The 27,046-nt window shown below is 44.3% G+C and overlaps 3 protein-coding genes across 16 annotated transcripts in view; 1 reads left to right on the top strand and 2 right to left on the bottom strand.

Annotated features, from left to right (window-relative positions):
• SPX (spexin hormone) overlaps positions 1 to 27,046 on the top strand; it is a 288,585-nt gene that overhangs the window by 120,715 nt on the left and 140,824 nt on the right. The gene's annotated exons all lie outside the window — the stretch shown is intronic.
• On the bottom strand, positions 1,065 to 9,075 carry KCNJ8 (potassium inwardly rectifying channel subfamily J member 8). Of its 3 annotated transcripts, XM_051772448.1 has the most exons (4): positions 8,680 to 9,074; positions 8,288 to 8,421; positions 7,592 to 8,040; positions 1,065 to 3,916 (listed from the first exon to the last, which is right to left on the bottom strand). In XM_051772448.1, exons 3-4 carry the CDS (start codon positions 7,954 to 7,956, stop codon positions 3,016 to 3,018), a joined length of 1,266 nt encoding a protein of 421 aa, XP_051628408.1. In that variant the 5' UTR covers positions 7,957 to 8,040; positions 8,288 to 8,421; positions 8,680 to 9,074; the 3' UTR covers positions 1,065 to 3,015. The 3 variants fall into 3 exon arrangements, with proteins under 3 accessions (XP_051628408.1, XP_051628407.1, XP_051628406.1); XM_051772447.1 differs by having other exon boundaries at positions 8,278 to 9,075; XM_051772446.1 differs by having other exon boundaries at positions 8,288 to 9,074.
• Positions 18,578 to 27,046, bottom strand: part of ABCC9 (ATP binding cassette subfamily C member 9) — a 68,998-nt gene continuing 60,529 nt past the window's right edge. For 9 of the 12 annotated variants that reach the window (XM_051772367.1, XM_051772365.1, XM_051772369.1 and 6 more), the window contains 8 exons: positions 26,275 to 26,405; positions 25,609 to 25,687; positions 22,996 to 23,104; positions 22,677 to 22,780; positions 21,782 to 21,915; positions 21,362 to 21,424; positions 19,736 to 19,915; positions 18,729 to 18,938 (listed from right to left, as the gene is read on the bottom strand). In XM_051772367.1, the coding sequence (XP_051628327.1) occupies positions 19,778 to 19,915; positions 21,362 to 21,424; positions 21,782 to 21,915; positions 22,677 to 22,780; positions 22,996 to 23,104; positions 25,609 to 25,687; positions 26,275 to 26,405 (758 nt within the window). In that variant the 3' untranslated portion in view covers positions 18,729 to 18,938; positions 19,736 to 19,777. Of the gene's footprint in view, positions 18,939 to 19,735; positions 19,916 to 21,361; positions 21,425 to 21,781; positions 21,916 to 22,676; positions 22,781 to 22,995; positions 23,105 to 25,608; positions 25,688 to 26,274; positions 26,406 to 27,046 lie in introns of all 12 variants that reach the window. The other 3 variants (XM_051772366.1, XM_051772371.1, XM_051772374.1) reach the window with 1 other exon arrangement.

The following is a 27,046-nucleotide window of genomic DNA, read 5'->3' as shown; positions in this document are numbered from 1 at the left end:
CACAGAAGTTCTTTAAGTGAAAGCTAGAAAGAAAAAATAAAGTGCAGTCCCAGACATTACACCTGTCCTGGAAGGACTTTACAATTACTTTTCTATGCTTAGAAAATAGTTTTACTCTTCAGTGACATCTCCCTGGTAGGCTGTTCAAAGAGCCAAAGCATATTAAATACACAGAATAAGCAATGTCAAGTAATGCAGTTCCAGTTACACCACGTTGCAGGGGGATGGGAACAGTAGGGACACAAATAAGTGTGAAGGGATCATGCTTATATTATATGTTATTGCTTCTACTTTCCTAAATTATTATCAGTGAGAGAGACAGAAGGTTAAATGTCAGTATGAACTGTGAGTAGTATTTGTTTGAAATCTCAACTGTCATTCTTAACTTGGCAGTTTATATTAAACACAGAAAACTTCAAATTTAAAATAAAGCCCCTTTCTGATAAAGTTGCCAGGGAGAATAAATAATTAAACATACTGAGCTGAGGTACTGCCAGCTCATCCCCTCTCAGCAGGCACAATATTGCAAAGCTGTGTCTGAAACGTGTCCTTTTGGTGAGGAATGCAGCTCTCAGGCCCAAAACCTCTTCCCTACTCCACAGCTGGCTGCTTATACCACTGGCCTCTTCCAGGTTTGTAAAACTTGCTCAAGAAAGGGGCTTTGCAATAAAGGATTTGCTGCACAGAGCAGGAGTACAGCACATGTGAACATGACACTCATGACAGAAGGGTCTGCCTTGTGTATCTGTTCAACATGCTGGCACCGGACCGGGGTGTCTTAGTGTTGTCTCAAAACACCAATATCCCTATAGCAGTCTGACAAGAAACAGCACGTTAGGTGAAAATGAAATAAAGAATGTACTTAGGGGCAAAATGAGAAAATGGTTGTGGGTAAAAAAAACCTCATCTGAAATATCAACAGAATATTGAGATAATATAAAATTATTACTCATAAGGACTGTGGAAAAGGTTGGGATTTAAGGACTAAGAGTAGAGGAGAATGAATGGAGAATACAAAGGAAAAGAGAAAAGAAATAGGGAAAAATCAGAGACGGAAGAAATCATAATTGTCACTTTTTTATTATTATTTTGTAGAAAATCTGCTTTTGTACACCATCTGACTTAACCATGTATCAAACAGACAACCTCAAAGAAATTCACAGCCCTGGAAATGGAGGCCAGAGACAAATTGTATATGCTTTGCTCTGACTCTTGGAAGCTGCAGATGTTCATTGTTTGGACACAAAACAGACAGATTAATATCTCCAGATGTTCACCATCCATTCTTCCAGGACATTAGTGGGCAGGCCGGGGAATGGATGCTTTTAGCAGAAACTTCAGTTTCCGCTACTGCTTCAGACAGAAGTAATTTGTCAGAGTTGATGTTCTGGAGAGCACCTGCTCCAAAAGCAGGGAGTCTACACTACAGATCAATGCCCCTCCCTGCCTCCACCCAACGCTATAGGAAGCCTAAAACCCGTCCATGCAACTGTTGATGAACCGACTTCCAAAGAGAATGAGAATCCAGCATTGCTTCTGACTATTTTACCCAACAGGAATAAGCAAATATTTAAAATTGCAGAAGTATTCAAATGGTTGAGTGGCTCAGAGAGTCAATACAAGGACAGAACTTCTCTTGAGCCACAGACATAACACTATTTTTTAAAGAAATTTTAATGTGAATTTGTCCATAATTATGCTTCTTATTCACAAAGGAAAAAAAGTAGGTATCAATTTAGCATTACCAAATGTGATACAATTAATTGTCATACGTTTATGTATTCTTGTAGAAAAACGTGTGATGACACTTTTGGGATGGCTTTAGGTAACAAATGTCCATTTTAATTTGAAGAGAAAAGCTGTTTACCACCAATTCTCAATGCCAGGTTATATAAAAACACAAGTGAGATACTGTTGAAAAAAAAAAAAGTAATTCAGCAGCAGCAGCACCCAAGTCCCCCTGAAAATTATTCGGATAGTTTTGCAAATACTTTCTCTAATATCATTGGCATGGTTCCCTCACATTCCCATTCATGAATTCCCACTGGCAAAATGCAACCTTCTGCTGGAGCAAACAGACTTAATCCTATGAAAAATACTGTAAGTGAAGGATGTCCATGTGTTGTCTTCCATGTATGAATCTATAAGAGGAAACAAAACAGGATTTGGTCTTCCACTCACACGAAGAGGATGTTAGAGAGGCATTCGATTTTTCCAGCTTGAATCATTTCAGTGAAACAGATGCTCAGGTAGCAGCCAGGAGGACTGGAGTTTCTCAGCTTGGGCTACAGCTACACTAAGATGTGTGTTCTCCTGTAGCTGAGTATCTCTTTGCTGTTCCACTGGTTTTCCTGCCACTGCTGCCCGGAGTGGCACCAGTTTTCCTGTGGGAAGGACAGGTCACTTCACCTGACCTGAACGGGCTCTCAAAATGCCCTTGCCACAAACCAAGGAAAAGAAAAAGCCTGGAAAATGAAGGTAAAACAGTGGCTCTCCTCCAGTGAAATCATTGAGGGATTTAGCTACTCCTTTTAAGGAATTCACACCCAAAAAAGTTCAACATCCAAATAATCTTGCACAAAATCTGTGGGAGCTGTTGTATGCAGAAGTTTGGTAAAAGAACTCACTTCTGCCTGCAGTTGGGTAACCCACTTACACAGGAAAACACCACACCTTGTGACACCCAGCAGAAGACAAGAAAGAGACCCCCGTTAGGAAAAATACGATTAAAACAATTAGCGTGCCATTAAAACAAGTATAAATACACATTATATTACATGGGTGAACTGTGTTTTCTTTAGTGTACGTGCCATTTTTTATTAATTCATACACTAAGTGCTAAAGTGTTTTCTTATGCCATTAGGTGGTGCTTTCAGTAAGTAATGGATTAAATAGTTCTTGCACGGTTCTCTTCTGCGTCGTGTTCTCGTTTTCTGAAGTAAAAGGAAATTTAAGCAAAACCCCCACAGGTGTCTCCTCCTTCCAAAGCCCAGCGGCCTCACACAAAGCTGTGCCTCACGTTTCCGAGGCACTCTGGCTGCCCTCGGGCGTGATGAACTGCACTTTGGGCACGATGAGGGAGGAGTTGGTTCTCCGCATGGAGTTGCTCCTCCGGATGGAGTTGTTCCTCCTCATGGAGTTGCGCTTCCGCAGGGAGTTTTGGTGGGACAGCTCGCTCTTCTGCAGGGTCTGGATGAGGATGGAGGGCTTCTCATCAAGTTCCCGAGCACTGCAGCGCGGTGCCGCCACCTTGACGGTGTTGCCGAACTTGGAGTAGTCGACTGCGTACACACCTTCCTCCTCGGTGACGATGGGCACGAAGCGGTGGCCCCACAGGATCTCCTCGGCCACATAGGAGGTTCTGGCCTGCGTCGTGATGCCCGTTGTTTCCACGACTCCTTCAAGTATCACGATGAGCTCCAGGTCCTGGAGCGCCAGGTCGGCGGCGGAGATGTCGTAGAGAGGGCTCCGCTTGTCTATGACGTGACAAATGATCAGTGGCGCCACGAGGAAAATGTTGTTGCTTTCGATGGGGTTGTCCACGGGGATGTCTACCTGGTGAATGGGTATGACTTCTCCTTCGGGGGTCGTGGTCTTCCTCACGACCTGGATTCTCACCGAGGCGCTGATGATCATGCTCTTCCTGAGGTCTCCCACTCGGAACATGAAGCAGAGTTTGCCGTTGCGAACCGCGATCACGGCCTGCCGGCTGAAAATCAAGGTCTCGGCCCGCCTGTGGGCTTGCGCTGTTTTCATGAATATGCAGCCCAGCATGACAGCGTTGATGATCAGACCCACAATGTTCTGCAGGATCAGCACCGTGATGGCCAAGGGACATTCCTCTGTCATCATCCTGCCCCCAAAACCAATGGTCACCTGGACTTCAATGGAGAAGAGGAAAGCGGAGGTGAAAGACCTGTAGGGGAAGATTGCAGCAAGTTAACTCCCAGGACATGGGAACACAAACTGGGAAACTGTTCACTTGTACTTTGTAGAAACAAATTTAAGGACCTATTTGTACAGTTCTGGCATACTTAAGCCTTCTGTTAACACGACCACTGTGTGCTTGCTGACTCTATTTTTGTGTGGTGGGTGTAGTATCTGATGGTGGCAGGGAAACATCAGAGCCTGAGCCCCTAAAAGACCGTCTGTAACACGAGGTGACCCTGAGCAGCTCATGGGAGTCTCTGCTCAGGAGTACATCCTGCCCACTGTGTCAGTCAACAGCTCTGTAACACCTGGGCTTTCCACCTTCCCCATCCCATGAAACTCTTGGTGGAGAGAGGCAGTTTTGGCAACAGTGAGCAATCAGCTGGCACACTGAGATCCTTCCACCAGCCTGTGCAGGGAAAGGAAACGGGGAAAACTGCGGCCTTTCATTCATGCTACCTGAATCATGACCCAGAACTTCCTAGAGGGAAAGGGAACACTCCCAGATTTGTGACACTTCCCAAAACCCTGCTTGCCTTGTGACTGAACCTGCAGGATCAGGCTGCAGAGAGAGGCCAGCGGCCTCCATGGTGCCCCCTGCACATCCTGTGACCCAGGGCTTGGGTTTAGCTCACTGCCATGGCAAGACCAGCCAGAAGGAAAATTTCAGCACACAGAAGTGGGTTGTAGAAGTGTGGGTTAAGTTAAATTCCCTGATATTCTATGGTGCTGGACATCAGAAAACCCTGCCCACAAACTTCCCAAAATACATTATTTATAGTAGCCCACAATGTCATATCCCCTGTATATATCAGGGTCTTTAATTTCCTTTTACAGCCAAAGACATCCTTCAGCAAAGTCTCGTGTGTCTAAAATCACTACCTCGGGGTTTATCTGGTAAACTCGCAGCACGCTGGGTCTCATGTGAACTAATATCATAGTCACCTTTTTAACACAGTACTATCCACCAAATTTGGAGCATCACCATGCTCAACATGGCTTCACCTATGGAAATTATGTCCTGCCCATGAAGATGGGTCTAAATAATTCATTGGGTTTGGTTTACTTTTCAATTAATCTGATTTTAAATATTTTTTTCTTTTTTTTTTCCTAGTTGTATTTTCACTGGGGTCATGAAGAGACATTAAAATAGCATGGGTCATATCAGGGATAATTTTCTTTAGAATGAGAAAGTCCATCTTTCAGAAAACCAGCCAGTCTCTGCAGAGATATCTTTGAAAGAACTCTTTACCTGTTCTATTTTTTTAATTTTTAGCCTATCCCTTTGTGGGTTTATTTTTGCAATCCACTCATAACAAATTTGGTACGAAGGAGTTAATTAATATAAATCCATGGAATGATTACTTATGCTCATGAATATTCATTTATATGCAGAATGAAGCTTCTGGATTAAACTTAATTCAGCTTAATTCAACTTAAAACTCTGCAGAGTAAATACCCTGATTTTCCTTAACAATACTCCTTCTTTTAAAAAGAAAAACAACGTAAAGGAAATCCACTTTTAACAGTGGAAGTAACTGAAACAGCAAGTTTGTAAAGCATTTTGACCATGTGAAAAGGGAGCCAGAAACTCCAAATCACACTATTCCCAGGTCCTTTCCCTCAGCTGTGTAGCAGTTTTCCTTTTTGGATAATGTTCGCTTCCTGTGGCAGAGCTGCGAGACTTAGAAACTTCTGCAGTACTTTGAAAAATTAAAGTGCTGTGCAAGTTCTGGGCACTGGTTAAAACTTCAAAAGCCAGATTTCCCGTAAATCTGTAATGGCACCAACCCAAGAAAGCCCTCCTGAAATATCTGTGGGCCTAAACCTCAGGGAAGTAGGTTAAAAATTGTTTACCATTATTTTGGCATATAATGTTAAATGCAATATTAAAGATATTTTGCACCCAACAACTCGCCATCCTTAAAAATGGCAGCAATCACAGTGTTACTACCCAGCTTTGACCAAAGTGGTAGCCAGATTTAACAAGGGCAAGTATTTCACTACGAAGGGAGAAGATTTTCCATGGCTTGCACACGGGCACTCCAGCAGCTGCTGGCTGAGCCACCCCAGGTACTGGCACGAGGGACGGATGTGTGTTCTTCGGCACGGGCTAAACCGGAAAGTTACACCCATTCATTCGCTCTGCTTTTCCACACCCCTCCTGGCTGTCCCGGCAGGACACATCCTGGAAAAGCTGCCCAGGTGGCGCTGCAGCAGCCGGGGCTCCAGGGAGGGGATGAGGGGCAGAGTCCTGGCTGTGGAGGGGCCCGGTCCCAGGGCACGAAGCCCTTGGCATCGGGCTCAGGCTCTGCAGGGTGACGCAGTAGCCACCCCATGGGGTGGGCCATGCTGAGGGGGCTGCCAACCACACAGAGGGATGTCCCTTCAGCTGACCCTGAAGAGCTGGAGGGTTGTAGCTGCTCGCTAATTCTGGCTGGACCAATCCCAGAAATCCCAGAAATGCCGGGGGTAACACTCCTGCGGGCACAAGCTAGGTCATGACATCTCATTTCAGAGGAGACTGCTTGTGGCCACACATTGGAAAAGAAATAAGGCAGCAACCCCTGCTCCAATCCCCCCAAACTTATTGAAGGTTAGCTCAGAAAAATCCCCATTCCCTATAGCTTTGAAAATCCCCCATGTAGCAAAAAATTGTCAGAACAAAGGGGAATTAAATCTCTGCTCCCTCATGAGCCAGATACAATGTCCCTTCAAACTTGGTGGGGTGTCTCAAGACTATGGAGGAGAAAGGAGAAAAGAGAAGTGGATTCTCTGATGTCTCAGAGGACCCTGCAGCTCCCCGGACCCTCATGGCACTGCAATGTGTAAGGGCAGCTGACCTGGGGCAGTCTGGTGGTACCAAAACAGGATTTTTCTCCCTAAAAGAACAGATTTAACAGATGCAGAAGCGATCTTATTGCTTACCCCACCTCTAATTAACAAACAGTCTTCTCTTCTGTGTATGAATGTGCCAGTTTATCAGTGCCTTGACAACTGTCATGGGTTTGGGGGTGGAAGGTAAAATACCCTAGCAGGTGACATTTAATCTAGTCATCCCTTAAGCTTTCACTGTCTGACACATCATGCTCCTTTGTCAAACCTGCAGCTTCACCAAGGTATTTTGAAGCACTCCATATTTAACTGTCCCATGAGAGTCATCTTGAAAGACATCCAGTTTCGTCCTAAGTGACACTCTTCCTGCTAGCCCTGCCTGGCACCTGTGGCTGGTGCCCTGCCTGGCACCCAGAGGTGGTGTCCTGCCTCTCGGGCACCACTCCGGAGTGACCACCAGGCTGGAGATGCTCCCGCTGCCGTAGACAACGTTACAATACATATAACACATACCCACTCTTGCAGCAGGCTCTTATCTCGACAGGCAAGGTATGTTACCCACAGAGTGTGGAGACACATGAAAAGCAGCAGGTCTCCCTCTCTCTCAGATCCTGTAAGGAATCAAAGAAATCTACAGTACAGTATTTTCCAAGCCCGGCAGGCTTGCTGAATATACGCAGTCTAGAGGAAAACACTGCACTTTTCAACTGTCTCAACCAAACACAATGTTTTGTTCGTGTAAACCAAAAGCTGCATTTTAGGCAACTCCAGGACAGCAGGCAGCTCTGCTCCCCACCCTTCCTTCACCCCACCGACCGCACTTTACCTGACACACGTCACGCACGGCGTCCACTTGGTGCTGTTGGCGGCGTTTTCTGTGCTCGGGTCCATGTCGCCGTGGGCGAAAGCCACCAGCCACCACATCATGGCAAAGAGCAGCCAGCTGCACAGGAAGGACATGGTGAAGATGACCAGCGTGTGACGCCACTTCAGGTCCACCAAGGTGGTGAAAATGTCCTGCAGGAATCGCCCCTGCTCGCGGATGTTCTTGTGCGCCAGGTTGCAGGCGCCGTTCTTGGCGATGAAGCGGGCTTTGCGCGGCCGGTCCCGGATGCGCGGCTTGCGCAGGTTCTCGGCAGCGATCCGTGCCAGCACATACTCTTCGGGGATGATACTCTTCCGAGCCAACATCTTCCTGCCACCATAGTCCACTCACAGCGAGATGAGAAGTGGGGGGTGGTCCCTCTAGAGCGTCTCCGCAGGGCTCGCTCTACCCTGCAAAGAGAGAGAATCTGGTCAAATTTGCCACTACGAGCAAGAAGACCCGGCTGGGTGACCCCTACCAAAACCCATTACATTAAATGCTAATTCTACAGTGCCCTCCCTCTTTCAGACCATCATCTTTATAGGAGTAGTTGGTATCAGCTCGTAAGAGAAAGGAAAGATGCCATTTGGACGCTCCTTGCAGGAAGGGAGGCTGCACAACAGCCTCACAAACGCGGTGTAAAGTACCGTGACGTACAACAGGTCGGTTCCTCGGGCTGTTTCTCCAGGAGGCAGCAGTGCCCAGGTGGGTACCAGAACACGAACCACTAAGTTACTCGCATCCTTGAGAAGCCGAAGAATCGGACGTCTCCTGTCTGAGCGGGGGCTAGTCTGTGGAGAGAGCGTGGAGACTCATTCCTTACGGCTACAGCCCCGCAGCGCGCCCAGCACCCCGCCGAGAGCCCCTGCCCCGTCCCCCGCGAGCATCACAAGAAGGAGCCGAGCCGGAGGTGCGGGAAGCAGGGAACGGCCCTCCACGGAGCAGGCGGTCGCGCTTGCCCTCTCAGCTCTCCTTCCCTTCCGGGATTAGGCGGGGAAGCCCTCCCTTTATTCCCAAACTTTGTCCCCAGACGGGGTGACAGCACAAACCCACGGAAAAGCCCGGCTCCCCGGCGGGCTGGCCCGTCCCCCCGGGGGAGGGCAGGGGCTGCCTGACCCGCACCGCCCGCAGGCCCCGCAGCCCCGCCGCTCTCCCCGCCGCGGGCGGGACGCGGGGCGGGGCGGGGAGCGCTCCCTGCGCCGCGCGGTGCCGCGGGGGATGCGCCGCTCGGAGAGCTTCAGGTTGGGACCAGCCCACTGAGCAGAGGGCCGAGGTGCTCACGCCGGTCGTGGGTGTAAAAAAAAAAAAGCCAGCGAAGCCAGCCCCTGCTGCACTCCTGGTTGCTGCCCCTGGCAAACCGAGAGTTGTGCCGTCCTGACTCTATCTCCCCTCGAATCTGGCTGGGACGACTCGCAAGCAGAAAGTGAAGCTGTGCTCGGGAAACCAAAGCCAGAGTCTTGTGACCTTCGCCGCCTTTGACAAACTTAATTACCTGTCTCTGCAAGAAAAGGAAAAAAGACGTCCCTTTTCATGGGTCACAGCTATTGTTGGGCAGAGTCAGGCTCCTCACACTGTTCAGCTGGACAGCCAGCACTGGTTTTTGTGTTTGGGATGGGTATAGGAGAAATTATGCACACACAAAAAAAACAAACCAGCGAAATCACTAAAGTTTTTTTCTTTCCCACTGGTTGAGGTTTACAGCTTTGGCTCTCATGTTTAATGGAAACTTGCATTCTTGGAAGTGGCAGGGGTTTATGTTTTTTTTTTTCCCCTGAAGTCTTAGAGTTTGTAATAGGAAGAATAAACAGTACGTCAATTTTATGAAAAGATCTAAATTTAGATTTTAATGAAGCAAAGTGCAGAGATTTCACCCTGTCATATTGACTCCCCCATGTCCGTGGAATGCGTGTGTGCTTGTGAACAGTAGGGAAGCTTCCAAACTTTTCTGTGTATCACTCAAGCAAATTACCTGTATGGTATAAACTTTATAGAGAACAAATCACTTCACTCCTCTCTTTAAACTAGAGAAGAAAAGGTTTGACAGGCCTGCTGCCATCAGGAAGGTTTTAAGTGTATTCAGGCTTGGAAAAACTGAGAAGGCACATTTGACAGGCAGTGTAATCCTCAGCTTGAAGATATCCACCCTGCTGAACACGTGCACGTGCTCAGCTTTAAATAGATGAGTGGTTCCTGGAAACTTCTCTAGCACTGTCCTTTGCCAGTACCACATACCCAGCACCCAAAAGAGAGACACACACAAAGCCCCAGGCATATTAGGCAATTAGCTAAATATTGGTGTGTGAAATTAACTTTAGGTAAATGAGAAGCTGCAGTCTGAAAACTCAGGATCTAAACCAAATACCTTTAGATTCTAACCAGACACCAGAGTGCAAATACATGAAGTCACTCAGGTGAGTCAATCAGCCTTGTTGGTGCCAGCTCTGAAACTTCCTGTGCTGGGCTTGGGGAACTCAGAGCATCACCCTGCTACAAATGGGGTGGCAGGGACAGCTCTAGGGGGGCTGACTTATTTTTTTGATGCAACCTCCAAAAGTGCATCTCACTTGGGTGTAACTACTGGAAATAACAGGTTTAATACACATTAAAAAAAAATCTGTTCCCTTTTCCTGTTTTCCTCATCCTTTTCCTCTTTTCCTTATTCTTCTCCTCTGCCTTTCTCTCTTTTAGCTCCTATGAAATGTTTGTTCCATACTAAGGCTAGAAACAAGATTGATATTCCCCAGGATGGCTGCTGGCTGCAACTCAAAAAATAAAGAACTGCCTGGGAACTGCAGAGAACACCTCCCACCCCCCACTTTTCATAAGGTCCTTTAATTGTATTACTTTGCTTCTGACACAAATTAGCTCATGTGACATGTCCAATTGCACAGTTTCCTCTGACGTTCTTGGAATCCACAGCTTTATAAACAGGGACACAGAAACACCAAGAAATGTGATTTTATTTACTTGGCACCTCGGAGCATTACACACCTGTGTGGCTGTTTTCAGCCTCAGCTCTTTCTCTCTCAGCCAAGGCTCCTCAGCTGCTGCTGTGCTCCTCACACCATCTCTTCTGGCAGTGACTGCGACTGTGTGGCATAAAATCAGCACATGGATCAGCAGCTAGCTTGGAAAAAGTGGATCTAAACCATCTCTGAGGGCATGTGGGAGCAAGGAGCAACTTTCCTCAAGCTGGTCAGGTGGAACAGAAACCACTGCCAGCGTTGGTGCTGTCAGACTCCCCTACGAGCTCTCAGCCCCATGTGTTCCCTGCTGACCTGCTGGGAGTTTCCTCACCCTTCACTGGGCACCATGCAGAGGGTGGAATTTTTGTAGCTGAGGCTGGAAGGGACCCATCAAACTCACACAAATAGTCTTGGCACAACTCCAGTGTGACTAAACAAAAGCTGCTGACAGTTTTACCCATCACCGTACATTGGAGGGAAAGTGCTCATAAAATCCTACCTTTCTCTACTGGAAGAGCTTCCCTCTCACAGGAGGAGATGCCTTCCTCCCTGCTTACACTGCAGATGAGCTTTGAGGAAGCCTGCTGGGCCATGACCACAGGGGTGTGAAGATCAGGGGCACCAGACCTGATTTTGAGCACAGCATCCACTTCTCCAAGTTGCAGCACGTGAATGTGCTCTGGAGAGTGACAGCTACTAAAAACGTTCCCCTTTGACCTTTAAATACTTGCTTGGTTGCCACATGCACATTTAAGTCTGAGATTTAAGTAATAGCTGGGAAAATCTCCTAAAATGTCTCCTAACCCGTTTGGTAAGGAACACAGTGTCTGAGTGCTGTGAGCACAGCCTTTTCAGGAAAAAAACATGATCAGAATTGATGGCAAGTTTGGGTCCAGTTTTGTTATGGCCCTTCATGAATCTCCTCCTTGCTGTTTCATTCCCCTCCTCCCACAAGGGTTACTGATAATATGGTAAATATCACTTTACAATTATGTCTATCTAGAAAAAGGATTAAATATCGTGCTTAGACACGAATCTGAAATTTCCACATTATAGCTGTGTGCAACCCTTTCAGAAAATCCTGCTTCGTAATAAGTTTTGTTTGAAATTCTAATCTTAGCTTAGAGATAGGATGACTTTGCAGGCTTCCAGAGATGTCATGCACTTAGAAAGAGGCTTCCACAGACACACAAAGCCGATAAGCCATATTCGGATAGCGTGGATGAACTCTTCCCCAGATGAACTGGCAGGACATCCATCAAACATGAAAGAGCAGAAACTGCAAACTAAGGGCATCTGTTACCCTGAACAAGCTCTTTTTTTTTTTTTTTCTCCCTGTTTCATGCAGGAGCAGCAGGACAAAAATAGTCTTTATCATCAAAATACATGTAACTAGTGCCCCTCATCCAATATAGGTTGCATAGTGAGGTTTGTTTATTACATGCCCTTTCCTGGGACAGGAGTTTATTCTGAGGCTCTGGGAAGAGGAGCCCCACTTTGGGATTGTTTGCCTCCCCATGCCATAAGCTAAGGAAAGGCTGCAAGTTGGTTTCCAGGTAGGTTGGACATGGTTACAATGAACTGTGTTGCCAGTTCACTGGGGTGTTCTGTCCCCTGGGTTCTTCCCCTCTCCGACTCACTGGCTATTTCCCTGATGACATTTTTTCTGTGGAAGAACTGGCTGCTGATCCATCTCTTTATGATGATTCTCATTTCTGAGTTTACAGGCCAGAGCAGTTCCTGAATAGGCTGAGTAAACATGTGAATTCTTTGCCTCCTCTGGCTGGTGGAAATGTGGATGCTCCTCTTCCCACCCTTTGCCAAAGATGGAGGCATCAAATGGTGTCTTCCTCTTGCATTCCTCCATTGTTTCCCCATAGGGCTACCTCAAAAACTACACTCAAAATACAAACTATACTCAAAACAGCAAGAGTTCTCTGAGTGTCTGAGCTGTTCCCAAACTCAAGAGTGTCTCAGAGCGAGATCTGCTAATCTGCTCCTCAGTGACCAGGCACAGCTCTGTACGTTCCTTGGTGTCATTGCCCTCTTCCTTCTGCTCAGTCTCATCTCAAGTTTCCAGATGACATTTGGATTTTAACTCCTGTGGACCAGGGATTTCCTCACTAAATGTTATCTCAAAATGTCCAATACCCAATTTTTTTAAAAACATCTTCCACTGCAAAGTCATTTGTCCAAGTCTTTCAGGAAGAATTTCCTCACTGAAAGGGTGGTCAAGCATTGGTATGGGCTGCCCAGGGAGGTGGTCAAGTCTCTACCCCTGGAAGTGTTCAAGAAATGACTAGATGTGGCACTCAGCTGACGAGGTGGTGTTCAGTCAAAAGTTGGACCTGATGATTTTGGAGATGTTTTCCAACCTAAATCATTCTGTAATTCTTCCATGGCAGGGTTTGGGCTCATGTCGGGCAGCACCTCCCTCCCACCCAGTGCCCAGGTGTGGCTTGGGCGTGGGATGCCCCAAGCATAGTCCAGAGACTGTTGTAAATGTGCAGGATGGACAAAGCAACCTTATTTTGGGATAGCTGTGGGTTTAGACACAGGGATGCTCCCACAGATGGGCAGTTTCACTTTTCCCATTTGGCTGTGTAGGTAGAGCCTAAAGGTTGGATCAAGGAACAGGTAAAGCTGCTCCCCACAGCAAAAAGACAGAAACTAAGAGAGGGATAACTCCTACTGCTGGGATAAATTAGAGCTGCCATTTCTTCTTTTCTTCTGGTGGTATCTGGAGGAACAAAGCCAGGTGTTGAGGGCAGGGCTTTTCATTCCATCTCCTTGTCCAAACTGTGCTTATTCCTCTTGTGCAGCAGCAACCATAAAGCTTATGACTGACTTCAGCCCAAGATGAGAACAATAGAATTTTTTCTCCTCTTTTGGGAAGCCCAGAACTGGCTGAGGGGGCCATACTACCACCTGAAAGAGATTTTTATTTTTCTTCTGGTTTGTGAAATGGAATTTTTTTGCCTTTCCCTCTTTGTGTTTCCAGTACCCCTTTCCCATAATTGATTATCTCTTGCTGGCTGCAGGGTGAGGGTTAAACCAAGATTATGCCACTGATGGAAGAGAGATGCCATGTCTTATTTTAAGATCGTGTCACAGAATAACTGGCAACTCCAAGCCCTCAGATCTCAGGTGCTGTGGTGAGACCTGGAGAAGCAGAAAGCCCCAAACCCAAATGATTCAGCCATGAAAATCTGCAGTACTCAGAGCCTCTAAAACTTCAGGTTCCTGCCTCTGATGGAGAAATCTAATGGTCACACTGCTGAAGGAGTAAGGGCCTAATCTGACCAGTAGAATAAAAACACATATAACCATTAAATATGAAAGAATATGCTGCTTTGGGGCATCTGTAACTGTGATCCTGAAGGGTGGTGGTTCTGGACCTTGTCATTTACACTGAGCTGCATTAGTTCCTTAGTTACATGGTTAAATATTTTACTGGACGTTTTAGTGATATTTATGGATGTAGCAAGAAAACCCTGAAGTAAATTAAAGGGAGAGTTAAGAAATGTCATGGGAATAGCTACGAGGAACTCTTATGGGCAGTCCTAGCTGACACTGTTCATTACTTACTTATACCTTTAATCCAAAAGTTGTATAACCATGTAATGTATTTGTATATAAACCAGACTAATATACATACATGGGAATGAATGCACTGGGCAGTGAAAAGTGCAACGTGTGAGCTGAATGCTGCATTATTATATAGTTCTTCATAGGATGAAAATCTCCATGTTCCATGGAAATAAAAGAAGGCATCTTGCATTGTGATGAATGAGAATTACACCAAAGAGAAACTAATTTAAAAAAAATAAAATATTTAAATGACTTCTTGTTTATAATCTCTTAAGAAGGTGGCTTATTATACTAGAGAAATAAACAGCCCCTACCAGGAATGTCTGTTATGTTTGCATGGGGAGTGTGTAACAGCAGACAAATGCTGTTAATAGTGAATAATTAATAGCAACCGTAGTAAGTAGATTTTCTAAAAATCTCTTTTCTCTTGAAGGATTACATTTGGAAGCTCCTCTGAACTCCATGGCTTCACACAAGCCAATATACTCAGCTGTCCTGCCAAAGCAACATCAGCAAGTTGCTAATTTGTTAGACAGAACTTCTTCCTTCCAACAATTATTTGATAATTTGAAAACCTGTTAATCTTTCCCCACAGTTCGGCACACAGGTCGATTCTAGTGGAGAGAAAACAAGGCAGTAAAAAACCAGTGTGGAAATTATTGGGATGTTTGCATGGCAATGAATAATTTGATTTACAGTTTTGTTTTCAGACTTTTCTTAGTGCTCTCTTAGTTTTGCCTCTGAAAGGATTTATTTCCAAAGAAACTAAAGAGCTCTTCACATGCCATCCTGGAATTTATATCAGAGAATTTACGTAACATATTTTGATTTTAAATAAAGCTTTCAAAAATACTACTTGAGGATACGAGTATGCTGAGTTAATTTTTGCTTTTAAACACATTTAATGGGAGAATCATTACTCCAAAGAGATTTTTACAAGTAGCACTGTGGTTTCACTAGATGTTTTCAAACAGATTTCAATTGGCAGTATCACACTGGGTTATAGTGCTTCCAAGGGAAACATGCTCCAACTTTTGCCACCAGATAATGGAAACATGATAATGGAGAGATGGCCCCTGTCCACAGCTTTTTCTACAAAGGTGTCTGTTTGCCTCGAGTGCACTATATCTCCATTTGTGATAAAATATCTAAAAAAGCTTGTGTAAAATGTATGTGTTAGGTTTCCTTCAGCTTCCCATGACACATTAGCAAAGTGGTCTGTGAATGCATCTTTTCACAACAAAGCATGACAGCCCATTGCTTTAGGAAGCAAAAAGGGCACAATTAATTAAATAAAACAATTTATTGTTTAAGAGGTTGGAACTTGACCACATTCAAAATTGTATTAGAATTTTAAGAAAACGTAATTCTACGTGATCACTTTTTGCACAGGTTTTACATATAATGGGATGCCAAATTCTTTGGGCCATATTCTTCCCTGTGAGGGTGGGGAGGCCCTGGCACAGGTTGCCCACAGAAGCTGTGGCTACCCCATCCCTGGGACTGTTCAAGGTTTGATGGAGCTTGGAGCAATCTGGGACAGTGAAAGGTGTCCCTGCCCATGGCAGGGGGTGGAATAAGATGAGATTTAAGGTCCCTCCCAACCCAAACCATTCAGTGATTCTGTGATTCAGTGATCCTGTGATTCAGTGATCCTTCTACTTTGCTGCTTCTGTCACAGAAACAGTTAACAGAAAAAGAAATGGAGATGAGAAACATAATTAAGGCTCTCTCACAGAGATGATTTTCCTCTGTCCATAGTTAAAGAAATGTGCAGTCAGTGTTTGCTTTCAAAGCTCCTTTGCAAGAGGAGGAAGTTCATAGTTCTAGTGCATATCATCTGGGTAATGAAAGCTGGCTTGGTTTAACACTCAGAGGAACAAACCAACCTCAAAACATGACACTTGAGTGTTCCCCTGAAGGGGAGGGGTGTTATGGTAGAAAGCTAAAGACAGGGGGAAAGGAGAGGGAGTGCAGTGCTGTGTGAGTGGAGAAATGGGGCAGAGGGTGTGAGGGTAAATCAAGGAGTGGGAGGGCACAGGCAGAATAAGGAGCATTCCGGGATACAAGCGGGAGCCTCAAAGAGGGTGTGATATAGGGAGATGGTGAAGAAAAAGGGTGAGGATGCTGTGGAAGAGAATAAGGCTGATGTTTCCTTTACCTTGTTCCTGCCACGGCCCAAGGAAACAGCTCCCAAATGGGACCCACTTCAGACTTTTACATGAAATCGAAAGAAATTTGTTTCCAGTTTCACTTCTACACCCTTCTTAGTAACAAAACAACTGTGATACAGTTGGCAACACCCTCCTCTGTTAGAGAAAAACACCTTAAAAAGTTCACCCTAGCCTTTGGTGAGTTTATACCATCACGTGCACAGCAGCTATAACAGGGGGAGATCTCATATGTCTACAGCAGTTGGATTATGTTTGTCAGCTCTGTTTGGATTTGTCTATTTTGAATAGGATTTATCTGCTTTAGAAATCAGACTGTTTTCTAAACCTGCTTACCAAACACTTTGACCATGGTTAACCTAACAGTAGGGCCAACATTCCTGCTCTCCTCCTTCAAAATGAAGGAATCAGGCTGCTAGGTTTTTCTCATCCCATAATAAGTTTTCTTTTCTATGTGTTTAAACAGCAGTATCAACTTCTATAGCTCTAGATGAGCAAGAAAGGTGCTTCTTACACCTGTAATGGCCCTGGGACAAATGTAAGAGAAAAGAGGTGCTAATTATTGGCCTCTCTTAAATATACCTCACACAACCCCAGGCAACTCTTTAAGGTAGTGGGAACTGGGATCTCACTGAACTAGTTGGCATTACTTCAAATAAATACTTAAAATAAATCAAGATTGCATCATCATCAAAGATACACAGATAAACAAAGTTTTTTGTACTTCATACTGGCTGAGTCTGACAGCAAGGAATCCAGTTAGCTTTTCGCTGAAGACAATGAAATTAAATCAAGAATTGTTTTGGTCTTCTGGCTGTGAAATTTGGGTAACAATACGTGCTTCTGCTGCAAACATCTGCTTGTTTTTTTAGTTTATTTTATTTGTATGACAAAGGTCAACACAGAGAATTAATCCAGAAAAGAAGAAAAACTTTTCACAGCAGTAGACAGGGAAATCACAGAAGTACTTCCCCTCATAAATTGTTCAAGACTGAGCTTCTTTGTTTAGTTGTGTCACACAGCTTTTATTTACAATAGTTCAGAGGGAAAAAACCCTCCAAAAATCAATAAAAGAGATAAACCATGCTATTATGCTACCAGACTAAATGTGATCCCAGTTTTAAGCCCTAGAACTTTTCCAAAATTCATTGCATTTCTTTGGGCCAAATACTGTGTCTTATGTTATTTTAATTGCACTAAAAATAGGTTTAAGTTCATCTCGTGGTCTTCCTAAATTTTGTAGCAATTGGTGAATAAGAATCACATTGAATGCTGTTACAGAAGCTGATGTCTCATCTGTGCCTTTGAAAATATGTGTGTGAAACTCCTTCTGGAGATTTACATGGAGTTGACATGGATCAGGATTTAACCATGTGTATTAGTCAAGTGCAAGCAACCTTTCCAAACCTGCATGAGCTAAATATCTATCTAACTTCACCTAATTTTTCAAGATACAGTAATAATTTGAAAATCATACCTCCTTGTACTAGATCTGATGCAAAGATGTGCCAAAAATGGGTAAAGGAAAAGGTTATCCCAGGATAAAAAAAAAAATAACATGAAGGATTAAAGACATACAAAACAATTAGTGGTGGGTAATTAAGTAGAATATTTTAGTGGGCATGATTAAAAGATTGGCTAATACCAAGTTTATAAATTCAGATGAATTTTAATACAAAATCTTGAGATACTGTACAAAATTCTTCTGTAAGCCTATCAAAGCATGCATATTTATAAGATGATTTGAATCTCTGGTTGATAAAAGCTGGCAGAATTAATATGGATTTAGGAAGAACTGACTGTAGGAATAAGCCATCATTGCACTGAAAATAGTAGTGTCACAAGTAAAGCGTGCTAACTGGAGTGAAGGACAGGAAGGATTTCCTTGTTTCTGATGAAATTCCTTTCCCTCATTCACTGCTCCTACACTACAACTTGGAGAGCAAAGTTTATGCCTTTGGAATGCAGCATACTGCCCCAGGCCTTACGGGGTTGGATTTTTTTCCCAGTTTTTCCCCTCTGGGGACAGAATGCTTCTGGGGAACCTCTCGTTTCCTTGACAAAGTGCACGATTCAGTTGCCAGTTCCAGCCTAACATATGTACTTTATAAGATCAGTGCATTCTTTTGCTCTCTATAAAAGACAATAAAGTCTATAAAAAGTCTAAGGAAAATGCCAAATTCCCAGGAAGCAAGAACTCCTCTCTCCATGCGTGCATGTGTGTGTGCGTGTGAGTTTTAATAGCTTTGAATAAAGTGACATTTTTATTGCTTCAAGGCATACATGTATTGCAATAGGTTTTATTATTTTGGAAGATGGAAGTGTGAAGAAAGAAGCTCTAAAAAAAGGACAAAAAAGGTAAAAGTGATGTTACATTGAATAGAAAATATTCGCGTTTCATTTGTTTAAAAATAAGCTGTTAAATTGCATCATGTGGTTTCTTCACATGTCAGCCCGGACAAAGGAAGCAAAGATGCCATCTTCCTGGGAAAGTAGGTTCTCAGGTGTGTCATATTCCAAGATGTTCCCTCTCTTCATGACGATGACCAGGTCTGCAGTGAGGATGGTGTGAACCCGATGCTGCCCGAAAGGAAAACAAACACAAGTTTTCATTTTGATAATTCCCACTGCAGGTCATTAACGGGCCTAATGCCAGGCACAGCAAGCTGGGGAAAGGCTATCCTTGTTTATCCTTTGTATTTGGAGTAGGTCCTTGTACTTTATCTTTAATCTGATGTCCAGATTACAGCCAGATTTCTTTACAGCCTGGGCCACCAAGCCTGAAAATACTAAGCATGCACTTTACCTTTGAGTGCTAATTGCCATTACAGACAGCACAGCTGTTGGAATAAATCCTATGGTATCCCTGAAATACCTCTTCCCCTAAGGAAATATGGATGAGAAACATCCTGGATATGCCTGCACTGCCAGGTGGCTTAGCATCCTGCTCTGCTCCTTGGTCTCTGTACCCCACCAGTCTACTCTCCCTCTGGGCTATCCCCTTCTATAAATGAATTATCTGAGATCTAATTTGAGTGTGCTCCAGGCAATAGTTTAACCCCATGGGCAACAGGAATGAAACCAGTTTGAGTTTAATTTTGTGTGAATACACCCACTCAGGTATAGATGGGATGAATTCTTAAAAGTGGGATGTTTCTCTTTACAGGCTGAAAGTCAGGGATCACGTTATGGGTTGGGCTCCTTTGACATGACAGTTTCAATGTCTGAGCTTTGTTACCCATGTTTAGCATAAATAGTCATGGAATTAAACAAACCCAGGAACCACACAATAAACACCTGCTTGCACTGTCGTCTCAGGGGCTGTGCAGCAGAAAGGCAGTAGAGTGAAAGGAAGCTAAAGAGGTAAAAATAACTACCAAAGAGCCAGAAGTCTCGTGGACAGTGTGGACTGAGAGAGTCTACTTGTGAGTCTTCACCAAAGTGGTGAACAGGCCGTCCTCTTTGAGGAGTAAGTTTGAGGCAGTGTCACATTCAACTAGAAAGCCCTCAGAAAGGACTAGGACAAGATTGGCATCCAAGATGTGAGAGACGCGATGCTGGAAAACAGAAAAGAAAAACAGCTGGGTGAAGGAAGGGTCAGCTGTGAGCGAAGAGAGGAAGGAAATGAAGCCAGTTCTGTCAGGAAAGCTAAATATTAATGTGTGCTGTTTTGCTTGATACACCAGATTTGGAAAGGCAAAGCAAAAGGAAAGTGAGAGCACCTGAAGGGAGACAGATGGAGAGAGACTATTTACAAGAGCATGGAGTGACAGGACAAGGGGGAATGGCTTCAAACTGACAGAGAGGAGGTTTAGGTTGGATATTAGGAGGAAATTCTTCCCTGTGAAGGTGATGAGGGACTGGACTTTCTAGTCCAGGTTGCCCAGAGAAGCTGTGGCTGCCCCATTCCTGGAAGTGTCCAAGGCCAGGCTGGTTGGGGCTCTGAGCAACCTGGTCTAGTGGAAGGTGTCCCTGCTCAGGGCAGGGGGTTGGAACAAGATGATCTTTAAGGTTCCTTCTAACCCAGGCCATTCTATTATTCTATAATCCCAGTCAGAAGGACAGTACTGAAAATTGGAATGGTGTGTAAATGTAGAACACCCAAACCATTGGCATCTTGAGCATTTACACATCCAAGAACCTCACAGCACATTGTAAATGAGCTGGGTTAAGTGGTTTGCCCGACACAAACTAGTCACTGACAGACTTGAAACCAGAGTCCAGGAGGCCTGACTCTAATCTCTGACCACAGGACCAGATTCCAGACAAAGTAAATGAAACAGCTGTTGAAACATGCACTTATCCCGTGGAGAAAACATCTGTTTGTTGACTAAGCCTGCTGTCACAAGGTGGAAATATTCCTCATGGTATCCACCATGTGTGTGCATGTATATGTCTGCACATTCATGTGCATACCTGCACAGATTTACGGAATTTTTGGGCACGTGAAAAGGCAGGAAAACAGGAAAAAATACTATAAAGCCTTAGTTGAAGAGATCTTAAAGCTTGGGCGATTCCCATTGATTCAGGTTTTTTTAAACCCTTATCATAAACACAGCTTTTTATCCTGAAAGAGAGAAAAGATAGCCCAACTTGAGAAACCACATCATGATTGTAGGCACTAAACATACATAGACTTCAGAGGCAAAATTCAAACCTAGATTTTGACACAACTTTCAATAACAGTTTAACCCACGTATCTGGTTTCAATTTTTTTAGTGAGACTGACTTCACATTTTCTTGGAGACACTGAAGATGGTGAAGTTCTCTATAAAGTGTTTCTTGAGATCTAAGTGTTTTAGTTTGATAGCAAGACCGCATTTTCTGAAAGATTTCCTGTTGATCCAGTCTTGACTTGTTCTGGTATCTGGGAATACCCTGATCTTGTGGTTTCCTTCTATGTTGTGATGTTTTTAGCTTTATACAGTGATGTTTAATGGGTGGAAGGCAAGATGAACTGCCTGAGGAGTGAGGAAAGAGCATTTTCTGGCACCAGTACTCACCGCTATTGTTACAACCGTGCGGTCTGCGAACGCAGTCATCACAACCTTCTGCAAGATGTTCTCCTGTCAAAGGAAAAGCTCATTTCAGTTACTTCATCCTTTTTGCATTTTAATTCATGTGTCTTCAAGTGCCTAAGAGAGACCATCATATTCCATACCATCTCTGATCTGCTCAGCAGACCAGAGGTGGTAATGAAACGTAATGAAACGTGAAATCAGGGACTTTGTAAAACATTTCATTTTATCATTTTCCCCCCCTCACTATGGGCATCAATCCCCAAGCCACATCAAGAGCAGTGGCTGAAACCAAGCACAAGAGAGAAACAAAACCAGTCAGCTTTTTATGCTGCTGAGATCTCATGGCTGACACTTGGGTGCCTCTTCTCCAAGCAGATCCATGGTGCTAATTGCTTTACTCACTGTGGCCATGTCAATGGATGCTGTGGCTTCATCCATGATCAGAATGCTGCTCTTGCGGACAAAGGCTCGGGCCAGACAGAAGAGCTGCCTTTGCCCCACACTGAAGTTCTCTCCTCCTTCTGTGACCATGGCATCTGGAATAAAACCAGTTACTTTGAATGTCACAACCACTGAAATACTGTCTGTGGAAGCTCTGCTTGTGCACTATTTCCAGGGCCAAAATAGAAAAGCTAATAATCATCATCTTGACTGAACAGTGGAATGGAGTGATACCAAGAAAAGTGAGCACAGCTTCTTGGGAAAGGAGCAATATATCATTAAATAGTTGGCCCAAATTTGTTAGGAAATTTGGTAGGCTGCAGGGTAATATCTTAGTAGTATGAAATATGCTTAATATGGAAATAAATATGTGAGTTTCCTTCATGAATTGGATCTGAAATGGTAAGAAAAATACTCTGTCAGTGTTCTAGACAAGAGCTGCAGCTCTGCTGGCAGAGCCAGATTCTGCTAAAGGAGCGAAGGTAAAATTGCTCTTTTTAGTCCTTACTGACTAATTATCCCACTATGATCATACAATTATAGAATCATAGAATTTTCTGAGTTAGAGAAGGCCCACAAGGATCATCAAAGTCCAGCTCCTGGCCCTGCACAGGCCAGCCCCAAGAATCACACCATCATGTTGAGGTGCTGCAGGATTTTTCCACAGTGCGTGGAAAAACAGATTCCTCTTCAGCTTTTTAGTAAGAATATTCTCTCTAGAATGGGGAGAGAATCTTCATTACGTGCCTGTCAACTCCTACATGATGGTTCAGAGTGTCAGATCACATGTATTTTTTTATATGTGCATGCACGATTTTATTATTGTCCTGTGTTCCCAGAGACTTTTCAGACATACCAAGGCCTCCTGGCAATGACTTGACCATGTTCTTCAGCTGAGCAATCTCCAGTGCTTCCCAGAGTCTGTCATCAGTGCACTTGCATTCTGGATCCAAGTTAAAGCTGCAAAGAAAACCGTAACAGGAGTCTCGTTACTGAGATTACATTCAACTCTTCTGCAAATTAACACCTTGGCATGGTATGTGCCACTTGACTTCCCCTGGGCAGACTGTGTGCATATGGTTGGACTGAACTAGGCAGGTTACTTCCCTATTCCTTATATTCCTGTTCCAAACAGGCCATGCAATGGTCTGTCCCCCCCGATGACAGACACCTACCGGATGGAGCCACTGAACAGGATTGGATCCTGGAGAATGATGGAGAGTCGGGAGCGCAGAGTGTGAAGAGGCAACTTGCTGATGTCTATTCCATCAATCATTATCCTCCCTGTTTGAAACAACATGCAGAAGACATGAGGGAAAACAGCTCCTTTGGGCTGGGCTCTGCCTCTGTGACCTCTCAGCACTGTCATCCACCTGGGAAATGTGGATTTAAGTAACAACACAAGCCAGAGGTATCCCAGCTTATTAGTGACACTATCACCTTGCTCCCTGCCTTTTTTTTTTGTCCCCCACCCTCCTTAAACAAAAGACATGGCTTTCCTGCTTTGTGATTAATGATAGTACCAGAAAGATGATTTATTATGGGGCAACCTGAGCTTTACAGCCAAACAGAACAAGAGCAAGAGCAACTTCTGTAGTTAGCCACATCCTGGGCCTTTCTTTGTTCCCCTGGAATTCAGCAGTTGCAGTAGATATTTACTTTGAGGTTGTGCACAATTGCTTGTGCACAATATATGTATTTATTTATCTGCAACCCATACATCAGGAGACAAAGCTATCCTTCAAACTTCAGAAGGAATGGGGTGGTATCAACATTTTATCAAGAGGTTGATCAGAAAAACAAAAAGGATGTCCTGCTCCACTCATGCTCATTCCTACAGCTCTATTCCATTTGAGTATTTGATGCAAATTAGCCACATACTGCTCTGTTGCCATAAGATTACTGGAAGCAGTCACATTAATCACTCCTTCTCCCAGCAGTTCATTCCCTAACAAGAAGTTGCGGGAACAGCTGGGATAATGGGTAAAGAAAGAGGATTTTTTCCTTTTCTAGTCACTACTTCAGGTCAATGAACACATGGATCTCATCAGAAAATCTGATTTATGATGTTCTGGGTGTGGCAACGGGTGATATTCAGGCGAGGGAGATGGGAAAAATGTACAAGAGAAACTGTTTGGCTGTTCTGTAAATGGATGATGGTGATAAGGGCAGAAGGAATCTCCTTCTTCCCTTGAATCCTCAAAAAAAATCTAGGAGTGACTGACCCCACTGACTTCCCCTGGGCATGGAAACTTCCTCCAGGTTACAGGGATGGGATGGGCCAGGTAAAACTGCATGAGAACATGGTAAGGGGTATTTTCATCAGGCACTTCCGCAGTTTCCATGTGGAAAACCTGGCAGATACATGGATATTCAGAGCTGTGCACGTGTGTCTCTTCTGTCGTTCCCAATTGTCATGATGCTGCATCTTATAGGTTGATCTGTGAGTCCCTGTTCTAAGGAAATGCATATTTGGTAGAAGCCAAGGTGTTCAAGGAAAAGAAAAGAGGAGATGAGAAGGGAAAAAGTAAATTCGAGAGAAGTTGGGAAACTGGGAAAATAATGATCTGTCAAGCAAGACAGTAGAGAAATGAGAAGTAGTTGAAACAGAGGGCAAGAGAAGGGAAACACTAAAGCACAAAGAAAGAAGCAAGAGTAGTGAAATAAAATGGAACACATACAGATTTGAAGAGATAACAAAGATCTAAGGAACAACATGAATGAAATCTTGGCTCTAGCAAAGTTACTCGAAATCTTGTTATGTAACTTTTATTAGAGTCAGGAACCCCACCCAGAAGTGGAGCAGCACAGAGGCCAAATATTGGTCTAGCTGAGAGAGGGACGTGCACAAAGGATAAACAGAGCTTGATTAGAAAAGACTTAGACATTCCCATCGGGAAAAATCAGGGATGCAGAAGAAGCAGACAAATAAAATATACAGCAAGGATATTTAAGTAGAAGGAAACTTCACGTTGGCCATAAACATAGCTATTATTTGTTTGCAATGCTTGTATAACCAGGAACCCTGGCCATGAATCAGAAGCCTATTACCACAGATACATACAGGCAGAGAACCACAACAAAAGCAAGTATTATCTGCATCAGATTCACTTATCCCCCCACATCCTACTGGGGTTTCCTAGAAAACATTCCATGCACAATGGCTAAATTAGAAACAAGGAAACCTTTGAAACAAAAGGATGACTTTCCAGTGGGTTTCTATAATCCTACAACAGCACACATGTATCTATATTGTAAATGCCAGAGTGGGTATTGCTGCATACCAGTTCATGCCAATTAGCTGGGAGAGTGAAAACAGCCAAATATTTCCAAACTTTTAGGCAGTTTGTGCTGCAGTTGTGACAAACCACAATGAAATAAAAAATAAATATTTAGAGAATGACTTGTTGAGTTCTAGTTTCTACTCTGCTAATATTTTGACAGCTATAATAAGTTAATGAAGTTATTCTTTAGGGAGAAATTTAAACACTCCAAAGAGTTACATATTTTTTCATCATGTCCCAGAAATGACACATTGTTTTGTCAGAGCATCCACAGAAAAGTTTTTAAAAACTTAGAGGTATGGTCTGTGTGCAACATTTGCTGCAAGAACCGAGTGTTGCTCACAGTAGGACACTTTGTATTTTGAAGGATCAGGCATAACAAACCCCATTCTAATCAAGTATCCAAGAGCCAGGATGGAAACCATCAAAAAGTCTCCTCGCTCATTCTGAAGAAATAAGGGGGGAGCAGGTTAGGAGTGACAACATCCCCCAGTGAAAACTAACCATCGAATATGTCCACCATCCTGAAGAATGCCAGAGACAGGGAGGACTTGCCACTGCCAGTCCGACCGCAGATCCCAACCTGCAAAAGACAGCAAGATGTCACTTCCTTGCAGAGGGAAGCTGTAAATCAGACCTGCAGTTATTTTGGGAAAGCTGGACTGGGTTGTGCTGCTGGTGACTAGAAAGGTCCTTCCCAACTGGCAGAGGCAGACACCAGGGGAAAAACAAAACAGTATGGCAAGACACACTTCCTTTTTCTGCCTCTCTACATCATAAGGACTTGTCCCAGGAACATTTACAAAACTTCTGTGTTTTGATCTGGACTCCGATGACACTTTGCTGAAATATGAGATATTCTTGCATTTTCACTCAGTTCCAGTCTGGTGTTCCAGGTCTAATCTCATCTGCCACTCAGGTTCCCCCTATGAGACGGAGATGGACTTGGAAAGAAATGGGACTCTGATAAGGAAAGCTGATCCCAACCAAGAACCAGCTCTTATCAGTGTAAGTTTTTGACCCATGCCCAGGGACCTCAGGGAGGATTGTCAATGTATATATCTGCCACTGCAAGCTGTTGTTATTCTTGCTTTTCTACTACCTTAGAAAAGCAAACACAGTAAGGAGGGATCTGCTCCAGGATGAGGAAGATGAGCAGTTGCTTGATACCTTTTGTCCTGGTTTGATGTACGCCTTAACGTGCTTGAGAACAGGCTTCAGGTTGTTTTCATACCGAACACACAAATTTTCAATCTTGATTTCCCCCTCCTGGGGCCAGTCTTTGGGGACTTGAGAGGGATCTGAAATAGTTACAGAAAAACAAACTGAAATGAGTGCTGCCAGAGGTCACCCTTTAGGACAGTCCCCTTTCCCCCCTCTCTCCTGCCAGGGCACCTCCAGAAATGGAGCCCCAGTTCCCTGCCAAGGGGGGAGCTGGGCTGGGACCTGCCAGGCAGGCACATTAGCACTTGGCTTCCAGCTCTCAACACATAAGGAGAGAGGGCAGATGCTGAAGTGTGTCTTGGCAGTGAAACGGGGAGAAGGCAAAGGAACAGAGGATGGCGAGTCCAGCGCAGGGTGAGCGCGTTCCGCGGTCAGTAACCGGCACAGGAAGGGCAGCGTCAGGGGGATGTTGTCACTGCTGTACAACACGAGCTGTTGACATTATCAGAGCTCGTATTTCATCCTGGTTTGCAAATAGGCAGCAGGTTTTGTCTCCACACTGAGGAGCTTGGCTTTCCAGGGAAGCTTGTCAGCCTGCCAACCTTCTCGGTCTCGCCCTTCAACCGCTTCTAAAATACCCCTCAGAGGCAATTTGAGTGTGTGCAGCACAAACTGAGGTGCAGCTCAGGCCTCAGCTGACAAAGTCTGACAGTGTGACCCTGTCCTGTAGTCCCCATTTGCTGCAAAGGTCAGAGATTGTGAAGCATGTGACTGATGG

This window comes from Manacus candei, unplaced genomic scaffold, assembly GCF_025592945.1.
Source record: "Manacus candei isolate 608988 ecotype Guabito, Panama unplaced genomic scaffold, ASM2559294v1 h1tg000153l, whole genome shotgun sequence".
Taxonomy (NCBI): domain Eukaryota; kingdom Metazoa; phylum Chordata; class Aves; order Passeriformes; family Pipridae; genus Manacus; species Manacus candei.
This window is presented reverse-complemented; position numbering and strand designations above follow the sequence as displayed.

Coding starts and splice junctions, on each gene's coding strand:
- KCNJ8 (XM_051772447.1), bottom strand. CDS start 7,956: ATGTTGGCTCGGAAGAGTATCATCCCCGAAGAGTATGTGCTGGCACGG. Junction 3,917..7,591: donor CCGTGCGTGACGTGTGTCAG/GTAAAGTGCGGT, acceptor CTTCCCCTACAG/GTCTTTCACCTCCGCTTTCC.